Below are 18,513 nucleotides of genomic sequence, written 5' to 3'. Positions count from 1 at the left end.
TATATATATATAAATAATATAATAAAATATATCAAATATCAAATAACATGTTTTCCCTTAATAAAATTATACAAGGAGACATTTACAAGCAAAGTGATTAAATTTTTCGAATACAAAAATACACACAGTATTTTTGCTTCAAGCTGCATTTTATAGTACTGCAATTATTTATAGGCCTGCTTTAAACTGTATAAACTATATTGGCATAATCTGTTTATTACAGTTATACATATGTATGTATAATTGTAAATACACTGGGACATTTTGAAATGTCTATGCTTTACTGCTTATTCAACATGAGGAAGATCAAAGATGCACTCTTACTGCCATCTACAACATATTGCAATATAAATGCCACAAAGTAAACATTGTTATAGTTCATCAACAACAGATCATGATCAGTCTATTGGCTTAAATGAAAAGTGCTCTAAAACAGCGAGCTTGGAGAATGCACAACAGCACCGTGTTTTTACTTTGAAACGTGCAGTATTTCTTTAGCATATTTCTTTATTTTTATTTTTATATTAGACTTAAAATTTTAAAATCCTGTTTTTATTTTTTTTAAGGATCCACGGGGTCCTTTTTTTTTATTCGTGCACATGCTTCTAAACACATTTTAGAGTTCTGCCAGATCTATTGTAATAGCAAATGTGAGTATAATCCTCGCACTGTCAACCCCTGCACACACACACACACACACACACACACACACACACACATAAAAAAAGCTTCACCTGTTGCATTCATTCTGTTCAGAGAAAGACCGCTGGAAAGTCGCACTCTCACCCCCTGCACACACACACACACACACACACACACACACACACACATAAAAAAAGCTTCACCTGTTGCATTCATTCTGTTCAGAGAAAGACCGCTGGAAAGTTTTCCTGTGTTTGTGGGACAGCATCTTCATTGGTATTCAGATGTGTATGAACGTGTGTGCAGGGCTCATCTGGAGGCCAGTGCTGAGCGCTGGAACCGGCTTCTGTCAGTCCTGGAGGAGCTGGGCCGCTGGATCAGTGTGAAGGATGAGGAGCTGAACAAACAGATGCCCATCGGAGGAGACGTGCCCACAGTGCTGCAGCAGCAGACCCACTGCACGGTGAGAGCCAGCTCATCGTTCCTCTCACCTCTCTCTTTTAATCTCTTCTCCTCTCATCTCATCTTGTCTCGTCTCTCTCATCAGAACTCATCTTCTCTCTCATCTCCTCCCATCTCATTTTGTACCTTTTTCTCAAATCTTTATTTTCCCATTGTCTCCTCTCCTCTCTCATCTTCTCATCTCTCTTTTCTCAAGTTGTCTCCTATCTCACTTTTTTTTTTAAATCTGTCTTTCTCAAATCTAGCTCTTCTCATTGTCTTGTCTCCTCTTTTAATCTGGTCTCATTGCTCTCTTCTCACTGTCTCGTCACCTCTTATCATTTCTTCTCTTCTCCTCTCTTCTCATCTTGTCTTGTCTGTCTCTTCTGAACTCGTCTTCTTTCTCGTCTCGTCTCATGTTTTAGCTTTTTCTTATATCTTTTTGTCTTCTCAGTGTTTCTTCTCCTCTCTCATCTTTGGTCTCTTCTTAGCTTGCCTCCTCTTACATTTAATCTGGTCTCATTAATCTTTTTTTTTTTTTTTCAACATGTCTGTTCGTTCGTCTCATCTCACTTAATTTTGTTTCACTTTTTCCACTTAGTGTCTCTTCTTCTCTCTCATCTCATATTGTGCCTTTCTCTTCTCGTTGTCTCCTCTCACATCTTTCATCCCATCCTGTCTCATTTTTGTCCCACTTTGTGTCTCTTTGTTTTCCCATCTTGTCTTCTCTTCTTTTCTCTGTTTGACTGGTCTCGTTCCTATCTCTTATATTGTTCAGTCTTCTTTTTTCTCTTAATCATCTTATTTTGAATGCTCTCCACAGTAGTCTTTTTTTCTTATTACTTTTATCTACTGTCTCTCGTTTGTTTTTCGTCTCATCTTGTCTCATTTCCTCTCTGTATCATCATGTCTCTCTCTCGTCTCTTCTCGTTCTCGTCCCTCACTTGTCTCTTCTTTCTTGTCTTGTCTCATATCATCTCATGTCCTCTCGTCTCTTCTTGTGTATTTTCCTCGTTTTATTGTCCTGTCTCTTCTCCTCACCTCATCAGCTGTGTTGTCTAGTCTTTCGTCTTCTCTGGTCTCATCCCCTGTCTCATTTTGTCTTTCTTATTTGTGTCTCCTCCATATTTGTCTCTCCTCACATTTTTTTCCCCTCCGCCCTCTCGTCAGATTCTCCTGCAGGAAATATTGTAGTGTTTATGCTCCTCAGCTAAATGATTATATTGGCTTGTTATATTGTGATCATGTGTCATACAGTGTATGTGTACAGTGTGTCACTGACCTAACAAATGACCGAAATGTGTCATTAACCACCTGTGTGATAATGACAGTAATCAAGATAATAGCAGGCCTGAGATGCACAATCAGAGCGTTTACACTCTCACCTTTACCCGAAAACTTTTTAATCAGTGTTTGACTGACCCGGGGTCACATATAATGTCTTGAAATGTTTACATACACAGATCCAGAGATGCATCTCATAATTAAGAGCATTTTAAAGAGGCTTCTGTTATAAGCTTTTGATCAGTACAGGCATGCCTTTCTGCTGTATGATGCAAGAATACCTACAGCGCTCAGAACACACCAGACAAAACCACCGCAGGGAATTATGGGAAGGTGGCAGGAAGGTTGAAACCGTAACGAGTCTGTGACAGTTTGGTTATGCTCTCTCTCTCTCACTTTCTCTCTTTCTCAGACAGTTTGACTAATGAATCTCTGGAGCGAAGAGAAAGATTGCCCCCCATTTTGACTTTCGCACCCTCTCTCTCTCTCTCTCTCTCTCTCTCCACCTCATCTTTTTCTTGGGCTCTTATAATAGATTGTCTTTGAGCCGGCTGCCCTGGTAAGAGCTTTAGCAGCGTGGGTACAAAACGCCAGGCCTTTTGAACACGTCACGGCTGATTAGTGTGCCGTGCCAACCGGGCGACCAGGATAGAGCGCCCCAGAACACGGGATGGAAGTGAAAATGAATAATTTGTGTGAGGTCTGAGAGACTTAGAAGAGCCGAACACATTGTCTGTCTGAAAACTTTCACTGATAAAGACACTGAGCCAGTTAAAGAGACACAGAATGACCTTTATTCCAAGATTAATTGAGTGTAATGAGCCCATTAAATGAAATGGAAACGGTGCCTTTTCCATTTTGAAAAGGTGATTTTTAAAGTACATTTTTGTTTGACTTTCAATATTCAAGTGGTAACTGTATTGTGCCATCTCCAGCTAAATTAATATATTTTATTTAACATATTAATAAGCATGATATGCTGGGATGTAATTATGCCTTTAAAAAGTAACAGGGTTGACACTTTTACAGTTTAATTTGACATTAAATGCGTGAAACTACAAGGAGCTTAATAGAAAGAGCATTTGAAGCTGATGCTTCCACACGTTTTCACGTATCAGTTGTTTATGAAACAAAGTCATGGTAACAGGGTTGACATTCAGCTCATCTCTTTCTGAGAAACCAAAAATGTCATATAAACTAATAAAAAAAAAAGGAAACATTCTTGAAGACATGAATTTCCTCAAAAACTGATTAGGTGATTATGCAGCTTTTATTTAATTGTATTTTATTTAATGTTATTTTAGTATTTTGTTTTGTTTTATGTTATGTTATGTTATGTTATGTTATGTTTATGCAGCTTTTATTTAATTGTATTTTATTTAATGTTATTTTAGTGTTTTGTTTTGTTTTATGTTATGTTATGTTATGTTATGTTATGTTATGTTATGTTATGTTATGTTATGTTATGTTATGTTATGTTATGTTATGTTATGTTATGTTATGTTATGTTATGTTATGTTATGTTATGTTATGTTATGTTATGTTATGTTATGTTATGTTATGTTATGTTATGTTATGTTTTGTTTTGTTTTGTTAGTTTGTTTATTCATATTTCAACTAAAATATATGTATTATACACTACCAGTCAAAAGATTTTTTTTTTTATAATTCTCTTCTGCTCTTAAAGACCTTCTGCTCTTGGATTTTTTTTTATCCAATATACAGCAAAAGCAGTAATATTGTGAAAATATTGTAAAATATTTTTACTTATTAAAATAACTGCTTCTATTTGAATATATTTTAAAATGTAATTTATTCCTGTGATGACAATGCTAAATTTTCAGTATGAATTTTTCACATTTTCAGCAGCAAGGATGCATTAAATTGATCAAAAGTGATGATAATGACATAATAAATGAATATATATATATATATAATGCAAAAAAATAAGAAATCAGGACTTCAACACTTTTTCACACCACTGTGTGTATATATATATATATATATATATATATTGTCTTTGTGTGTGACGGGTGTCTATTAGCATATTCATGTAATTTATCCACAGCATTCGTTTGATTATTGGCCATAAAGAGTACTTGAGGACAGTAGCTCTGAATTTCTCTCGTCCTTAAGTCTCAGTAATAGTGTTTATTAATCACACATCTAATTATCCAATAGAAGAGCCTCCTTTATTGCTGCTATAATTAAAACTATCAATCACCGTTTTGGAAAGTCCTGCGAGCGGGAGAGTGTGTGTTATTCTCAGTTTTACTGATAAAAGCTGAAATGTGTTCGACCGGTAAAGCTTTTGACCGTTACAAGGACACTCTTTTTTATCAGCCTTTTAATAGGATAAATCAAACAAACATATGTCATTTAAAACTTGTATGTTTTTCAATGGAACATAAAAGAAATTTAGCCAGATGTCTGTACTGCTCTTTTCCATTCAGTGACCAGAAAGGACAGAACAGCACTATAAAAGTATCATAAAGTAGTCCTCTGAAGCAATATAATAGTTTAATGTGAAGAACAGACTGAAGTTTATATGCGCATGGTTTCTAATTTTTCATGGAACTCTTATATAAGCACTATCATGCTGCATTAGTCACATCACTGTAAGGTTTTTTAGTCCAGGCACCGAGAAAAAGAAATAATGACCTTACAAAAAAAAAAAGTTGGAAACCGTCTTTGCAGTGATTGCTGTTACTTTGCCGGCTGAGCTCTGTTAAATAATGGCGACGTCTGTGTGATTTATTCTGATGGTTTGGGTCTTGAATCCGCCGAGTGTTAAATGAGAGACAGATTAAAGCCACCCGAGGCCTTAAACTTTTCTCTGACCTGAGACAGGAAAGAATGACCTCACTATAACCCTGAAGATCCTTTTATGCTGCAATAAAGAGATGAAAGACACTTGACAGTCTCGTCACCTGACCAGCGCTGCTGTACCGGTCCTCTTTGTAAGTCTCAATCGAGACATTAGTTGAATCGGTGTTAGTTTGCCACTCAGGCATTGATTTCAATTTACACACTTCTAATGGCGCTTTCCCACTGCATGGTACGGCACAGTACGGGAAACGCAAACCGTGCCGAGCCGAACCGTGCCGTGCCGTACCGAGTCGTACCACGCAGTGGAAAAGCGTCATACATGGATTGGAAGCTAGTTGTCTGATATTTTAGGTCCGGGGCTGATACTGCGTCATTGCAAATGTCTTTGACTTTCAAGATTTGATTTGTGCGAAAGCCTTTTGCCGTCTCTCTGCTTCTCCTAATTGAAAGCATTCAAAGCAGATGGTGTTATGGCTGATAAAAGAGTCTGAGAAATGTGGCTTGACTTCTAGAAGCAGTTTTAAGAGAGCTGTCTGTGTTACAGGACAGTAAGCAGGTGATCTCTGACAGATGGATGCTGTGCTGACAAGAGTCTGAGCAGCAAGTGTGAATATATCTGCATTTAGCTGTACTTCATGAGCCTGTGCCGTCAGGAACTTAAGGACATGAGCTGTTTTTTTTTTTTAGCCTTTTAAAGAAATTAGAAATCATTTAGTCCGTGGTCATAAAGGATTGTCTTCTTTATCCATTCTTCCAAAGAATGTTCCAGGTCGAATGCAATTTAAGCTATTTGCCACAGAGAATGATTTTCTCTGAAATTGAATTTAGCTAGAATAACTAGAATAATTGTTACCATTTACATGTTGGTAACACCTTAAGGCCCAATTCTCAGGTGTAGTTCCACCTGAAAAAAAAAACTTCAAATAACACATTTTTTCTACAAATGATTCAATATAAATGCTTTAACGAAAATGCTACCTTTTCTGCTTTTCAATCTTCCAGACATTTGCTCCTTAGACATCCACGTTACAGCTATGTGCTTTACTGTAAAGGTACATTTTCTGTTTGTTTTCCTCAAAGCAAGCGACAAAATTCCTTTCTGAGGTAATTGGCGGCATGCCTCACATGCTGGACTGTACTGAGTCTGACTTCAGCTTCAGTCTGTCAAGGGCATCCTCCCCAAAAACAAGCCTTGTCTTGGCTGGAGCTGAGCCATTAGAGCGCTTGTTTGGGAGTCTTTTAAAGGTGTTCAGGATGTGTCGAGTAGTTTGCCATTTGATGGTTTTGAATGGTCTTTCACTCCAGGCACAGAGGTTATTCATTATGTGCTATTTAGGGCTGTGAATGTGCGCGCTTTTGTGTTTGGCTGTTTGTGTTTGGCTGTTTGTGTCTGTCAGAAGTGTATTAAGAGCTCAGGAAGAGCACTGATGATAGTTTGCCGCTTTTTGGCTTTAAAAGTGGAAACAGTCATCATCTTTGTGAAAGAAAGAGATGGAAGAGCTTTCCGATTTTTGCCGCTGATGTTGAAAGTTGTTTACTAAAGCGTGTTTCAGCTGCAAGCGGCATCTTAAAGGGAGAGTTTGCTCAAAAATGAAAATTCTCATGATTTGTTAACTTCGTGTCGTTCCAAACCCATAGCAACAAAACACAAATGAAGGTATTTTTAGTGAAACGTAAAATGAGTTTTCTGTTCCTCCAATGTACGTCCACGTAGCCTTTCAAACTTCAAAAAGTTCATAAAGACATCGTAAAAATAATCCATATGAATTTAGCTGTTTAATGCATGTCTACTGAAGGCACACAATCACTTTATTGGAGCTGTTTGGCGTATATTTGCAATTTGTTTATTTTTTATTTTTGTATGTCATTATGTTTAATTAGAAATAAGAATATTTAACCGGAAGAGGACTTTTGCTTTGTTATTAGAAGAGACAGGATTAAGACATGATCATATTATGGGCTCATTGGACAATGGGGAGTTGAATAAATTGTGGTGGATTTTCCATTTCTTGATCGGAAAAGTTCTCTTGTTTTCTTATTTTTGAACGAGTTGAAAGTGCTTAAGCTCACAGAACTGGCACAAGGGTAAAACGTCACTACACATTTTAGATTTGATTCAATTTAGGCTTATATTCACATATAAACATTGAGCTCATCAAATATGGTAAATGGAAGCTCAAACAACCTTAATGTTCAAGAACAAGCCTCACTGGTTCTTACATGTCAAGTACGATTGACCTTCTGTTTGCCATATTTGATGTGCTCAATATATGCACATTGGTCAGTGTTTATATTTCATTAATGTTGAATCTCTCTCATTCATAGGTATTACTTTTATGTATTACTTTTATCCTTGGACGTTTTGAAGCGTCAGAGTTTTGGTGTAATGAACTTTCAATGGAGGAACGCAGTTGATTTGTGTTTCAAAGATGAATGAATGTCTTATGGAAATGACATGAGGGCAAGTAAATGACAGAATATCAATTTTGGGTGAACTATCCCTTTAATTAAACTGTATAATTAAAGTGTTTAAGGTTATACTGTTTAAACCAATGCAATTATCTATCATTGGGGTGGTCGGAAGAAAAGCGAGAAACATGGAGAAATGCAAAAAAAAAAAAAAAGAAAAGCATGATTTGTCCCAAACTATTCAAGATGAAAATAACTTGTTATTAAAGGCACAGTTCACTCAAAAATGAAAATCTCAACCTCAAGTCAATTGGGATGAACAACTGTTTGGTTACACAAATCCTTCACAACATCTTTTTCTTGTTCAGCAGAAGAAAGAAACTCATACAGATTTGCGCTTGAGTAAATGCTGACAGAATTTTCATTTTTGGATGAACTAACCCTTTCAGGAGCGATTCAAAGTGGAGCTGTTTACAGTTTTTGAGGCAAGTCACAACTTGACACATTAATAGGGAATACGGATATGTGTATGTTGGATATTTAATGCTGTCAGCACCACTGCCGTAGCTAAAAGATACCAAAAATATAGGTGATTTTCACTTGTTTACTTCTGTATCTGTGCTCATGCTCTGTGTGTGATGTTCTTCTTCGACCTCGTATGTGTCTCTTTCTTCATCTTACTCTAATCTTTATGATTTTTTAATATCGGTCCTTAACATCTCCATAATGCTGTTTAATGGAGCGCTCCTCTTCATGAGCCTCTAATGTGCGGCTGGTGCTCGCTAGGTTTACTGTAGCAGGATGTAATTAAAAGGCTTATCACTTCCTCCGGCTCTGTTTAACGACCGTTTCAGAAGTGTGGAGGGTGCCGTGACCCTGCTCTCCAGTCGAGCCTGAGGGGCCCAACTATCAGAGGAATGGTAATCCAGTTTTCCTCTCCGCAGAGATTTGGCTGTTCATTTAATTGTGTGTGTGGCTGTACAGAAGTCCTGCGCTGCCTGAAGGCAGGAGTTAGTTTTGTCGGAGTTCGAGGATGGCTATTAGTTTAGCTAATTTGCGTGCGACCCTGCGGAAATGCCTCGTTTGACCTCGGAGATCATGTTTGCAATTGCTCTTTAGTGTCCGTTTTATATGTGCATCCTATCAATCTTTCACTGCCCTCCTTCTCACCTTTTCTTGATCTCTTTGTTTTTCATTTTGCTCTCACTGATCTCCTGCTCACACACAAACACACACACTCTCGGATGGAGCGCTGGCTAACATAAGCAACAACATACCGTCAGATAATGACGGACTGTGATAGACCTAATGGAGAAAAAAGGCCTGATTAAAAGAATGAAATGAATGAAAAACAAAAGTAGTCAGGCAAAATTTCCATCCATCTTTCCATCCATCCATCCATTTCTGTATTTTTATTTATCTGATTCTCTATCTAGGCCATTCATCCATCTATGTATCTTTTTATTTCTCTGTTTATTGGTCGACTGTTGTTTTCCCGCCCATTTCTTGTTTCTGCTGATTTCTATAATTAAGCTCTGTTTATGACTGATTGACAGGTTGTGATGTGATGTGTTTTCAGGCTCTGAGGGCGGAGCTTAAGGAGCGTGAGCATTTAGTTCTCAGCACATTGGATCAGGCACATATGTTTCTGGCCGACCAGCCGATCGAAGGACCCGAAGAGCCACGCAGGAACCTGCAACCCAAAACCGGTGAGAGACCATCATTTCTTCGTCCTGCTATCCTCCCATGCATTTAATGAAAATAAAAGTAGACAGAAAAGGGATAAAGTGCATACGTCTTGTCAACAGTGTTGGGAAAAGTTACTTTTAAAAGTAAAGCACCACAATATTGCGTTACTCCCTAAAAAGCAACTAATTATTTTAATTGTTTTTTTTGTTTTGTTTTTTCGAAAGTAATGCATTATTTTACTTTCTCTTTACTTTTTAAATCTGGGCTGGGTTTGAGGTTTGTTTTTAATATAAAATTCAATATTTGGCAAAAAAAATTGGTCTTTTGTGTTTCTTTACTATAGTTACTTGGAAAAAAGTAATCTGATTACATAACTCATGTTACTTGCTTTACCTCTAACACTGCTTGTGAAGTCATGTGCTTTGTGAAGTAATTTTACAGTAAACATTCTGCACATAAAAACACGTCTGCAGAAGAAATTCTTCAGAAACTTAGACCAGTCTGAGAACATCACGCACACACCGCAGACCAGCGGAGTTTATTTTGACACTCTCTAAGGGATGCTCTTTGATGTAAGTGACTCTCTGATAAGTCGGACACCTCCTGTCAACACGCTCTTAACTGCAGTATCTGATGTCTGGAAAGTTCCACCGCTCTCTGGACACTTCCGCTGGGACCTGCTTGAAAAGCTAATTTAGGACAAACGTCAGATACCACTTATCAGATAGAAAGAGAGCTGTGTGTGAATGTGTGTACGCATACGCATGCATTTCAGCTGGAGTGTGTGAATGGCCAGTGAAACCGGGTTAATTGGCAGATCAGAGACTGCAGGCTATTTCCACTTTTCAGCGTCCTGAAGCTCAATGTTTTCTGTCTTTCAGAAAACACCAAAGTCATCTAGAGCAGAAAGTGTTTGCTAAGGGAAGCAGAACTATTACTGCTGCACGTACTGAGGCTTAGTGATTTAAACAAACCTTAAACTCTGCATATTACATTTTGCTGCGTAACTCGTCCTGAACGGTTTCAGCTACAGACATGAAGGACATCTCAGATTATGTGGCTGCTTGAGGAGAGTAACCTGTATTAGTCATTTAGAGTTGACTTTCTTAACTTTGTAGAACATTTTTTTTTATACATAAAATGTGTGTTTTTGACCATTCACTGTAATTGTATGTGTAAAAACAGTTGAAGCAATCTTCAAAATATCTTAATAAAGGGGAAGTCATGGCCTAATGGTTAGAGAGTCGGACTCGTAACCCAAAGGTTGTGGGTTCGAGTCTCGTATCGGCAGGGATTGTAGGTGGGGGAGTGAATGTACAGCTCTCTCTCCCACCTTCAATACCACGACTGAGGTGCCCTTGAGCAAGGCAACGAACCCCCAACTGCTCCCCGGACGCCGCAGCATAAATGGCTGCCCACTGCTCCGGGTGTGTGTTCACAGTGTGTGTGTGTTCACTGCTGTGTGTGTGTGCATTTTGGATGGGATAAATGCAGAGCACTAATTCCAAGTATGGGTCACCATACTTGGCCACATGTCACGTCACTTTCACGTTAATAAAGGAACTGCTTCCTTATAATTCAATGTTTAAAATGGCAAGATATGTAGAGGAGAATATGCTCTTTTGCATATGACAGTCTGACAGCATTATCAAATTAGGTGAAATGTTTAAACAGACTGGGCTTCGCAAAAAAAGTGCAGTTTTAGAAGATATAAGATAGTTTGCATCTTGCAGTTCTAAGTTTTTTTTGTTCAGAATTGCAAGATATAAACTCTCAATTGAAAAAAAAGGAAACTTTTTTTCTCCAAATTGGACTATATCTCGCAATTGCGAGTTTATATCTCAGTTCTGAGAAAAGAAGTCAGAATTATGAGATATAAACTCACAATTGCAAGAAAAGTCAGGCTTGCAATTTTCTATCTCATAATTTTTTACTTTATAACTTGCAATTGTGAGTTTATATTATGCAATTCTGAGAAAAAATCTGAATTGCAAGATAAAAACTCACAATTGTGAGAAATGTCAGAATTGCAATTTTATATCTCAGAATTCTGACTTTATAACTTGCAGTTGTGAGTTTATGTCAGTGAGCTTATATATGAGTTTAATTCTGAGAAGAAAAAAGAAAAAGTCACAATTACCTCATTTTATTTATTTATTTTTATTTTCAGTGGCAGAAACGGGCTTAAAAATAAATCAATGCATTGCGAATCGAGAAATTATTCAGCATTGATTCTGATATTTTCCGAATGCATCGCGATTCTTTCTCGAGTCGATTCTGAGCTTAGTTTTGAACAGCAGATGGCGCTGCATGCTTTAGAAACAGCCATACTCTACTCGTTTCCAAATTCTCACACACACTTGAACCTAAAATAATCATTCATAAAATTAAAAAAGATTGAAGCGAATTACAAGGTTGTTCACAGTGGGCTGTGTTTACATTAATCTCGCATCATAAAAGCATTCTGAGCCGAGGTGAAATTACACGACTCAGCCGAACGCACAAGTGCTCTTCAGCGCTCTTCTTCATGAGCTTGAGTGTGCGAATAGAAACTAGAGTAGAGCACCATCTGCTGTCAAAATCTATGCTCAGAATCGATTCCAGAGAGAATCGCAACGCATTCGGAAGATCTCAGAATCGATCCACGAATAGATTCTGCATCGATTTATCGTCACAGCCCTAGTATTTAGTAGGGTTGGGCCGATAGACTATGCCATCGTCCACTTACTTTTCACTCTCACTTTTTACTTTCACTTTCGAGATTCGCGATCACGTATACTCTGTTTATATACTTATATATTGCTTATATTGATATGTATTTATATTTTAATCATGTTATTATATATTTATATTGTTGCACAGCCGTAAAGCGACATGCATGTGTAGAACATTGTAAATGACAGTTTTGATCTTTTCTGTGGAATTTTGAGGGTGCAGATTCAGTGTGACTAGGCTTGTAAGCTTATTTAATATTCTTACCACAAATGTACACTTTCACATTTACTCCTATTGAAGTCAGCTGGGTTCAGAAGGGCAGAGTTTTCTGATCTCTCTTCACACGTCTCACTCCGAACACCTCGAGCAATCTCACATGACTCCATTCAGTCCTTGAGCCATCTCTGCACTTCCATTTTCTCTTATCCCTGCGATCAAAGCGCAGAGCTCAGCTATCTGAACCGATAACCAGCTCACGCGCTCTGCCGCCCCGCACAAACACACAGTTCTCGCTCGGCTGAAACATAAATATAAAGATGAAAGATGAAGAGGTGAGCATTTGCCGAATGGAGAAATCAGTCCTGCCGTTTGTGACGGTGACATTAGCTAAAGTGTCTTCTCACGTCCTCAAAAAGCCTGGAAGCCGAATGAAAGAGCAGATGTTAATGCTGTAGCCCTGCCTGTAGACATGCCCTGGGCTCTTTCTAAATTGCCCAAACATCTGCCTCCTGTCGTCTGTAAACCTCTCTCTATTTAGCTCATTAGTTGAGTGGCTCATTAGTAAACACTTTCTTAAATGACCGTGCACTGAGCATATCTTCTGAACATGGTCATTTGCAATGTGGAAAAGTCAAGTTGTGGTCATATTGATAAATGTGAGATGCACAAAAACAGGCTGTTTATATTAGTCTATTCTTAAACCGCTAACACTTTAGCATAGGGACCAATTCTGACTGTTACCTAGTTGCTTATTAGCATGCCTATTATTAACATAACAGCTGTTTATTTGTTTATTCATTTTAGGGATCGTACAGTAGGCGTATCTCAAACGCAAAGGATGTTCCAGACAGTCTGCAGTAATATTATGCTGTCTTATCTGATATGATATGATCCAATAAACAATTACTTTGTCTGGCTGTGAGATGCGATAAAATCAATCAAAATAACAGCCAATCAGACGTGTGTGTAGGCAGACTCTATTTGCAAGTGCACTGCTGTCTCGCTCACACAAAATGGATGAGTACACATCAGATTGAATAAAAATGAAACCAATTTAACATTATCAAAAGCGACTGATACAATCTTTGTCATGGAACACACTTGCTCACAGTTTAAATGTTCTGGTTTCCCTAAATTTATTTTTAAGATCTGAGGTAAATTATTCATTATAGCTTTCATTATGGCTGTTAAAGTCACACACAATGATACTTGAAAATCAGTGGTATAAAGTAGAGGTGGGCGATATACCGGTAGACACAATTAACCGGTAGAAATTTGTCAGCTGGTAGAGATTTTGTGATGTTGCTGTGGTGTTATTTTTGTAGTTTTATGGGCCTTGAATGGTCAAAATGCCCGTCGTTGCAAGTATCTTCGTAAACACAGTTATTTAGATCTCAAGTGATAGCAAACAGCTGAGAAAGAAAACACATGTGTAACAGTATAAATCCCTCAGAACAACAAGCCTCCCCTTAGTATGACGTCACCAAATATGATGGGCAGTGTAGAGCAAGGTACAATACAAATTCCTGCCTAAACAAATGTCTTTATTAGTCATTATGTTTGTTATACAAGTTTACTTTTTAGGCAGTGTACATTAGGGCTGGGACGATCCGCTAATCTGCCGATTCAATACTATCCCGATACTTGTGTGCCGATTCAATATATATTGTGATAATTGAGTGTTGCGATTATATAACTATTGCGATTCGATAATACAATTTATTGTGATTTTTGTTTGCTTATTAAAGCCTAGACAATGGAAAATACTTGATCATACCATTAAAGAGACTGTATATGATGAGCCATATTAACATAAATGCATCACATCTTTCTGAACTTTTATTTCAGGAACATACACAGTGTATATTTTAAAGTACCTTGAACCATGAAACTTTCAAGTACCAAAACCCTGAACTTGCACATGAATATAATAGTCAAATGTTTAACAAAACGACGTCATCTAATGCAGCGGCACTGTGCTCGCAGAACGATCGTTGTATGAAGTCATCAGCACCACATGCTTTCGAATCGCTCTCGCGGTACTTTGATGTCGTACGCCGATCGGTCTGTGCAGTGCTGCTTCAAGTCGAACACAAACATTTCGCCCTCTGTTGGAATAAAAGCGGCAACTTCTCCCCACCACCTCTTAGGAAAAGTAAACAAATTAAATATAAATAGATTCTGAGGTAAACCAATCGATTTTTAAATAGTTTAAAAAAGAATCACGATAGTTAGGTGAATCGATTTTTTTATCCCACCCCTAATATATATTGTTACCGTGAAATAACATGACTGATATCGTGATATAAGATTTTGGTCATATCGCCCACCCCTAGTATAAAGTATTGGAGTAAATGTAATTAGTTACTGTTCTTAAGTATATTTTGGCTACTTTGTAGTTTTACTAATTATCAAAAATACTTTTACTCTCTACTTGACTGCATTTTTAATATATGTACTCTTAACTATTAATACATTTGTAATGAGTAACTCTGTTATGTCAACCTTGATTTGACAATTCTGAGGTGTTCAGTTTTATTTCGATTTTAGAAAAGAAATAAATGTGATTGCTCTCCTCACACATCAACTGTTTCTTAGGTGACTAGTGCATCTTGAGCTTACATTCAGTATGAGTAAAATACTTAAGTACTGTTAGAATCAAGTCATCTTAGAATTGGTGACTTGTAACTTGTAATGGTCATTTTCACTGTAATGTTTTTTACTCAGGTATGGTTTTCAGGTACTCTTTACTACTCTGTTGAAAAGGAAACCCTTTTAACATTATACTAACATAAATATTACCTGAGATTATCATTGTTATTGAACACAGTGTGTTTCCAGACCTGTAGATCGTTTGGTTGGTTCCAAAACAGGGTCTTAAAATAAATGTTGCATTTTCTCCTTGGTTAGGTGTGCTTTCAAAAGACAACTGTTCAAAGGTTTCCGAAAGGTGTTTATGCAAGTCACGTGTGTAAACCTGTCCTCTCATTGGTCAGAGTTGATGTTTCAGGATCTTGTTCATGGTGTTAATCTATCAAGATGCAGACAAGCTACATATATACAAATGTATATACATGTAAGCCTTGATTCCTGCTTTCAATAATCAGTTGTCAAAACTGATGATATTCAGAGAGTTAAATGACTTGGCACAAGCTGATTGGTTCATGTTGCATATGCAGCCAATGAGCTTACTGCCTTGCATTTATATGGCTGGCTAGCATTCAGATTTTTGCAGCGCGCTTTCAGAGTTTCTCTGAAACTCAACAGCTAGATAAGTAAACGGTCTTCACTCTGATTTCAGTGCATTGCGTTTGTCAGATTTACATTTTTAAACTAGAAAACATAACATAAGTTGTAAAACTACGCGCAGGTTATTCACGAGAGGAGAAATTACTAAGCATGTCTTGTTCATATAACAGAGGTAGCATTAGCAGCAGCAGCAAGCAGTTTTCCTAGTTTATGTATGTGAGTATACAACGTCAAGCGTCGCGGATTTTAGAACAGTAAAGTGAATTGGGGATTATCTTATTTGCCCGAAATCTCCAATGCTTATAATATCTTCTGTGGGCATTCATTTCTACATTAACCGTGAACGGATCGCTTTCAGATGCATGCCTCACTAGTGGGGTCGGTTTGCGGTTTGGCATTTCACAGTATCGGAGGTGCGTCGCAATATTGGGAATATTTCTGTTTTAAACCGTGAAGGCGAGCCAGTGGATATCATATAAGCAACGTGTAAACTTTGTGCAAGACTTATGTCGGTGAACGTCTTTCACCATGAAAGTGAAATTAAAAACTGACGACATACACATAAAATTCTCTCAGAGACGATGAGAGACGAATCTCCTATTAAATATGTAGTATAGAACTGTTTTAATTTATTTCCTTAATGTTTCTCTTGTGACCCGAACATAGTGAAAACGATTATAAGAAACGTATTTCATGTTGATCATGTTGAAGTTGTTTTTGAAAGTCGGTGCTTAAAATAAAGCTGCTCTTAAGTTTTATTGATGACTGAAGTGTTAACAATTTTATTTAGGCTATAAGCCTATAATTCAGCCTATAATAGACCTGTTTTAAAATACATTTTTAAAACATTTTCAATGAGGAGTAGCCTAAGCTAATAGCCTAATATTTTATTATCCTCACAGCGCGTCAGCTATGCGGTGATGCGCTATGAAATAGTTGCGGAGCAAATTAGTTGTAATAGGCTATTAATTTAATAATAAAAGTAACTTAATAATAATAGCCAGAATGTAACAGGCCTACATTAATTGGAAATACCAAATAGGCTACTCTTAATAATGACAATATTTAATGCTTTTGACAATATATCTGGCTGTCGTCGATACATAATCATCGTCTTTCAATGCACCCCATTGTCTTATCGCGGGGCCCCCCAACACGCGGGCAGAGCCCGGTATGAAACAATTATATCTGGGGAAATTATAATTAAACATGACTTAGTTACTACATTTCAATACAAAATAAATTTATATTGTTTCTGTTTTAATGTACTTTTAAAGTTTGGATCACATTAAAAGCGTAATTTGTACGTTAGTGTATTAATTTCACCAAAGATCCAGCCCCGTCACCATCGCTCACAGCCGCTTGCATGTGTTTTGCGCATGAGCCGCACACACCCCAAAATGAAACTGCTTAATCGACAATCGATTGCATCTCTTATCGACAATTAATCAATTGTCAATTAATCGTTGGCATCCCTAGTTTGCTTATTTAGTAAAGAGGCTAATAGCAGCTGCATAGTGCAGCTGTAGCAGCAGTATGCATAGCTATTCAGATCGCAAGTTTAGTGAATTTTAATAGCAGCAGCACGCGTAGCAAATTCAGATGCAATGCTAGAAATATTAGCAGCAGTCTGCATGGCAATCCAATTATTATTATTGCTGCTAATATAGCAGCGACAGCAGAAAGTACATTTAGTTGCATGAAATTTCAGTGATAAGATAACGCTTGGATGGTAGTGAACTTTTTAGGTGAAATAGGCATTTTATTACTTTGCTATTCGATTCAACAGGGTTTACAGAACTCTTCAAAGCAAAATAAGCATTAATTGGTTGTGTTTTTTTATTTAATAAAGGGGCAGTAATTCTAAGTACGTTTGTGCAGCAGTATGCATAGCTATTCAGATCGCAATGTTAGCAAATTTTATAGCATGCATAGTAAATTCAGATGCGAGGTTAGAAATAATATTAGCAGCAGCATGCATAGCAAGTCAAATTATTATTGTTGCTAATATAGCAGTGGCAGCAGAAAACGCTTTAGTTGCATGACATTTTAGTGATAACTCATGGAGGGTAAATTAACTCTTTAAAGTGCAATAGGCATTTATTACTTGGCTTATTCAACGGGGCTTACAGGTTTCGTGCAGCAGCAGTAGATTATGCTTTGCAAATTCTGATTAAATATTACAACTGCAACAGCTCGCACAATAAATTCCTACTACAACATTGTGAATATAATTAACAGCAACAGCATGTACTTCAACTCAGTATTGAAATGTTAGTGAATATTATCAATAGCAGCAGTAGCAGAAGTGTTGTTGCGTCGGCTGTGTCGCACTGCATACATTGCGGACAGCTTTACCTATCGTAACGTGTCTATTGACTTGTCATGTTGTGCCACTCGCATCTGACATAGACACCATGTTAGAGTAAAATAGGCATTCGCCTAGCTACTTATATGCCTAATTAATGGAGCTCTCAGCAGTTCAGTCTCTTTGTGCAGTAGCAGCAGCTTACATATTCCATCTTGGATTGAACATGCATTTTGCTAATGATGTGTTTATACAATGAAAACAGTATTGTTCTTAATATGCAATATAAATATTTTAAATTATCAAAATAAGTGAGCAGCTGCTTTTGAGGCAGAATTAGTCCTGGGCATATGACACCACAACTACAAGGGTGTACAGTGATTTATTCTTTCGCCAAATATTTTGTTAAAGGTGCCATAGAATGGAAAACTGTATTTACCTTGGCATGGTTGCATAATAACTGTTCTGTACATGGAAATGACATACTGTGAGACTCAAACACCATTGTTTCCTCCTTATGTAAATCTCGTGCATGCAAAAGACCACTGAAAAATAGGCGAGTCAGAACATAACACTGAATGTGACGTTACAGTCGGGATCACTAATAGTTACGCCCCCAACATTTGCATATACCCGCCCATGTTCTATACCAGCCGCCAGCCGAACCTGCACAGCAGAATCATCAGAAGTTCTGCAGGTATTGTGAAGATACAAGCGAAGATAATAGT

General features: G+C 37.4%; 1 protein-coding gene across 1 annotated transcript in view; it reads left to right on the top strand.

Moving 5' to 3' along the window:
* LOC107698511 (utrophin) overlaps positions 1–18,513 on the top strand; it is a 275,871-nt gene that overhangs the window by 169,100 nt on the left and 88,258 nt on the right. The window contains exons 51-52 of the mRNA XM_016499536.1: positions 949–1,105; positions 9,185–9,314. Coding sequence (XP_016355022.1) covers positions 949–1,105; positions 9,185–9,314 — 287 coding nt within the window. The remainder of the gene's footprint in view (positions 1–948; positions 1,106–9,184; positions 9,315–18,513) is intronic.

Source organism: Sinocyclocheilus anshuiensis, unplaced genomic scaffold (assembly GCF_001515605.1).
Source record: "Sinocyclocheilus anshuiensis isolate Anshui unplaced genomic scaffold, SAMN03320099.WGS_v1.1 scaffold1830, whole genome shotgun sequence".
In the NCBI taxonomy this organism is placed as follows: domain Eukaryota; kingdom Metazoa; phylum Chordata; class Actinopteri; order Cypriniformes; family Cyprinidae; genus Sinocyclocheilus; species Sinocyclocheilus anshuiensis.
The sequence above is the reverse complement of the archived record's forward strand: the minus strand, read 5'-3'. Positions and strand labels throughout refer to the sequence as shown.